We start from the raw sequence: 5314 nt of genomic DNA, 5'->3' as shown, positions 1-5314 counted from the left end.
ATTAAGTGATTACATTAGAGATGGATTCATTTCAGTAAGTTGTACTGTATCTTTCAACATACTTTTTGATGTTCATTCATGTTTATTTCGTGCTGTAATAGCAGAGAGGAAGAGCTAATAGGTTCACGTGCCACTTGTCCCGAGGCGCTACAGCGATCTGTCACACCACGTTAAAGAGCGCCAAAACCACATGAATTGTTTGAATCCCCTAGTAAAATTGACAGAATTTAAAAACTGAGACTTTGTTTTATATCAAAAGTAACCTGATCTGTCTTATCTGTCGGTGCATTGTCTGGGTCTTCTTTGCTCTATATATCTTTCACTGCATGAGAAAATGGACGTGTGGCGTGAGAGCAGTGAGTTTGAATGAGAGTTGGTGGCCCTGCATGACAGCATTTTTTTTGTAGTTATGCTAAACTTTATGTTTGTTGTGTTTATGCTATGTTACTCTCCCACATTTTACGGGTTCGACTTCGTTTGTACTATGAACTCCGAAGTGCTGTGTCTTCTTCTATTGGATTGGATCCGGGAGGGCTGCATTACATTATTGCACTACAGCGCCCCACTGGTCAAACCGCGTTATTGCAGGCCCTTCAAATAGGTTGTATAAGATCAAAAGACTATACGACAACAAAAATATTTGTTGACAATTTTTTATTGTCGACGTTGCCGATAATGTCAACTAATCGTTTCAGCCCTAATGCGTTCTTCAATGATCTTGCGTCTTTGTGTTCTTGAGAGAATCAAACCGTTAAAAATCCCAGAAGACGCTGTAGGCGGTCGACGTACGGAAGCCTGCAAGCTTTAAAGTTCTCATTTTCACTTACGAGATTTCCGCTACAAGCTCGCAAATGTCGTGGTAAACATTTTTCGGTTTGTCCGTTTGTTTGTTTTGCTTAATTTTAATAAAGTGATAACCTGAGGAAAGCCTGCCGTATTTTTATTGACATATAAAAAATAATCTTAACATTGACAAAGCATAGGTAACACAAAGGCTACTCATTTTAAAATGAGTACTACTCATTGTAAAATAAAAATATATAAAATTTTATGAAAATGTCTATAATAATATGATAGAAGTCTTTTAATAGGTTATGACATTTGTTTGTGATGTTATGCTGCTTTTGTTGTGCATTAGCCGCTACTTATAATATGCTGAGACGATCAAGATCACAGCTTATCTCAATTTTCACAAGGATGCGTTCTGTGTCCTCGCGTCCTTCCGAGTTCGTTCTTTCAAGGTCGCCTGGCAAGACCGGACTCCACGAGAACGCAAGTCCATTCTCTGCGTTCTTGGAATTGAGAAACAGCCAGTGTTTCAACCACGGAAAGACATCAATAAAACAGCTTGAGAATAATATCTCACGTAGCATTACATTTACCTCAGGCAAGTCATTCAGTGTCCACAGCATGTTAGTTCACTAGAGAAATGAACTCTAGAGGGGAGCAGTTCACTGAATATATGCACTATATTAGCTTATATATTCATTATATTTACTTTACCTTTTAGTAATATCTTAATTATTTAATATATGTTTAAATAAATTTGTCATGAAAACAAGTTATGACAGTAACTGTAAATGATTATATTTCACAAATGAATTGGAGTAATAATTTTATAATTAAATTTAGAAGTTAATGCAAAACCTGCCTTGTGTGCAATTTACATGTTTTTTATTTTTTATTTTTTTATTTGACTGTTTTGATGTATTTGATTATTATCTAAAAATAAATAGCAACTGAATTTAATAGTTTGGTCTCTGTTGTTAATTGTAACCTTTAATATTATAGTAATGTGTAAGAAAGGTCTCCCTGTATATAGCTTACAGCATTAGCTGAGAGAGATTTTTTATCTTTAAGAAAATGTTAATTGTAATTAAATTTATTTAAAGAGACACAATTTGTTCAATAAACCACTTTTAATTAAAAAAAAAGAAGAAGAAAAAAAAAAAAATTTTATGTTTAGTATTCTCCCCCGCTGCACCAGAACCTGTACCGAACCGTGACTTCAATACCGAGGTACATACCGAACCGTCATGTTTGTGTACCGTTACAAACGGACGGACGGACGGACAGACAGACAGACAGACAGACAGACAGACAGACAGACAGACAGATAGATAGATAGATAGATAGATAGATAGATAACCATTTGTGCAATGGAAAGATTTCATGGATGTTAAAAGTTTTTCATGGAACCATCAAGTGTGTCATTTTTCTTTTAAAACATGTTTTGTTTATTTCATCACTGTGACGTTTAGAAGTCATGCCAATAAATTATTTTTAATTATTATTATTATTATTATTGTCGTTGTTGTTGTTAATCACTTTATTTTAATTTAATTGTATTTTTTTATGATGATGGTGAAATGTTGTTGTTGTTGTTATTATTCTTGTTTTCCTTTTTCTTTTCTCGTCACTGCAATATTTAACAATTATGTATTTATAACAATAATGCCAGTAAAGTCTACCTTTAAATACAAAATTGGAATAGATAAATTCTCCCCAAAGAGGCCGACAGGGAGCGTCGCTTCTTCAAACCCCTGAACGCCTCCAGCCACGCCTCCCTCTTTCTCCCTCTCTGAGCTCTGAGAGGAGGTGTCGGGGAATCTCCTGCAAACAAACTAGCGTTCAGAAAAAAAAAAAAAAAACTGAGCCGATGTATTACATCACAGGACCGCGCGTGTATATATCAGAGGCGCGCGCGTGAGAGAGAGGCATTCCCAGAGGTTTGGCTCGCGGCGAGAAGGACACACAGATGCGTCGCGCGCGGGACTTTCAAGCGTGATGCTGCGCGCGATTCGGATGCATTTAACAGCCTTGGTGAAAAGCAGCAGCTCTGGGCAAGACGTGGAGACCTGAGACGCCGAGTTTTGACGCACATGTGAAATATAAGCGATATGGACGGTGTCTGAGCGCTCGAAACTCTCACGCACTTCGGATTTGCTTTGGTTCTCATTTCTGTCTGGAGGTTTTCACTTTGAGTGCCGTTCGAACACTTTCCCGCATCATCATGGATCTCCAGCAGTGTTTGTTGTCCGTGTACCTGCTGCTGGTGTCTTTCGCTCAGTGTCAGCACTATTACCTCCTCAGACCCATCCCGAGTGACACTTTACCCCTGCTGGAGCTGAAGGAGGACCCCGACCCCATCTACGACCCGCGGGAGAAGGATCTAAACGAGACCGAGCTGAGAAGCGTGCTCGGAGACTTTGACAGCCGCTTCCTCTCCATCAGCCCTCCTCAGGACCGCTACACGGGCAACGAGGACCTGGACGAGCTGGACATTCAGCAGAACCCCGCCGGACTGATGCCCAAAGACATCAAGAACCTGGACTTTGACGTGCAGTGGGGCAAAAAGCGCAAAGCCAGTAAGAAGCTGAAGCGCAGGCTGCAGATGTGGCTGTGGTCCTACTCCTTCTGCCCGGTGCTGTACGCGTGGAACGACCTGGGCTCGCGCTTCTGGCCGCGGTTCGTCCGCGCGGGGAGCTGCTACAGCAAGCGCTCGTGTTCGGTTCCCGAGGGGATGGTGTGCAAACCGGCCAAATCCACGCACATCACGCTCCTGCGGTGGAGATGCGTTCAGAGGAGAGGCGCGCTCAAGTGCGCGTGGATACCGGTGCAGTATCCCATCATAACTGAGTGCAAATGCTCGTGCGCCAACTGACCCGTCGCTAATGGACATCATTCATAAAGACTTTGATCTGATGTATGTATGTTTCTGGACTCTCATCTGAAACATATTTATGGACATAAGCTGAGCTGATACATATTGCTGGACTTAAATTATGGAAAACTGCTCTGATAATTATTAATGTACAAAATTTAATCTGATGTTTTTCTGGATTTCAGTTTTAAAAACTCTGCTCTGATACATATTTCTTGAGAAACAAACCATTATAGAAAATCGAATCTGATTCATATTTCGGGACTTAAGTTATGAAAAAATGCTTTATTTTGTATTTTGGTAACACTTTATATTAACTTTAAGTCATTAACGAACAAAATGTTGAACTGATCGAAGTCATATATATATATATATATATATATATATATATATATATTAGTGTTGCATAAGTATATGGTAACATTTGAGCAATTGTTTGAATGTAAACTGGAGAAAAAGAATTGTTGGTTTAACTTAAAAAAGTAAGTTACCTGGTTGCCTTAAAATTTTGAGTTCATTGGAATTAAAAATTTGAGTTAATACAATGAAGGCAATTGGTTTCATCAACAGAAACTCAAAATATTATGTTATCTGATCCACATTAATTATTGAAGTTCATTTGACAAAAGAAAAAAAAATGTTATGATAACAAATCATGAAAATAATATTTTACAGTGTACTAGTTGACAGTTTGTTTATGCGTTGTGTAATATAATACTGTCTGTTAATGTAAGTTATTATAAAGTGCTCCCTTTTATTTTTTTATGCACTATCATGTGTATGAATGTATTGTATGTATATGTCGTGCCATCATGTAATGATCTAGCTACTTGTAAAAAGCCAGTATTATGTGTATTATCCAGAGTCTACTGTATTTGTGGAAAATATTGGTTAACGTTGTATTTATATTGCAGAGAACAGCCGTGGAGCCGTTCGAGATGTTTTATAAGGTTTTCCACACCGATGTGATGACCTCAAAATTTATTATGGATTTTTTTAACGTCTCGCAGCTGTGACAGCTGCTTTCTGACAGTGATTTATCCTGTAAATTAAGATTAAGAACTGTTATTTATTCTTTATATTCAGATAATAAAATATCAGTGAAAACCCACTACAAAAACGGCACATCTGAGCTTTTGTTTCAAAAGTCTTTGTTTCTTTTCATGACGCCTGTGAAGAAACTTCAAAGAGATTCTCCTAATTTACCATGAAATATTCTCACCTGGCTTAAGGGCCTCGTAACCAGGCAACCGCCGGTGATGCTCTCAGGGGCCCATGTTGGGGTTTGCTCACACTTTATATTAATTTTTATTACATCATATAATAATTACCAGACCACTACAATTCAAATGCATATAAATTGAAACCTATATATATATATATATATATATATACAGACACACATACATATGGGCCATTCTACAGAATTGGTGCAAACTGCTGTCCCACAACCAAAAAAAAAAAAAAAAACATTTAAAAAGCATTTAACATTAAAATTTTAGATGTTTACTAAGATCCTTCTGTTATCTATTGAATCCCACAATAAAATGTAAAATATCAGTAAGCTTAATATATATATAAAATCATCATTTATTGGGTACTTTCAATTAGGAGGTGGCTGTCCTGAGCCCATTTCAGCTTGTGAAAATG

The 5314-nt window shown here is 37.7% G+C and overlaps 1 protein-coding gene across 1 annotated transcript; it reads left to right on the top strand.

Moving 5' to 3' along the window:
* Positions 1–2415: 2415 nt before the first annotated feature.
* Positions 2416–4849, top strand: nog1 (noggin 1). Its single transcript, XM_051887666.1, has one exon. The coding sequence runs from the start codon at positions 3014–3016 to the stop codon at positions 3662–3664; it is 651 nt and encodes a 216-aa protein (XP_051743626.1). The 5' UTR covers positions 2416–3013; the 3' UTR covers positions 3665–4849.
* Positions 4850–5314: the final 465 nt, after the last annotated feature.

This window comes from Ctenopharyngodon idella, chromosome 3, assembly GCF_019924925.1.
Source record: "Ctenopharyngodon idella isolate HZGC_01 chromosome 3, HZGC01, whole genome shotgun sequence".
Lineage (NCBI taxonomy): Eukaryota > Metazoa > Chordata > Actinopteri > Cypriniformes > Xenocyprididae > Ctenopharyngodon > Ctenopharyngodon idella.
The sequence above is the reverse complement of the archived record's forward strand: the minus strand, read 5'-3'. Positions and strand labels throughout refer to the sequence as shown.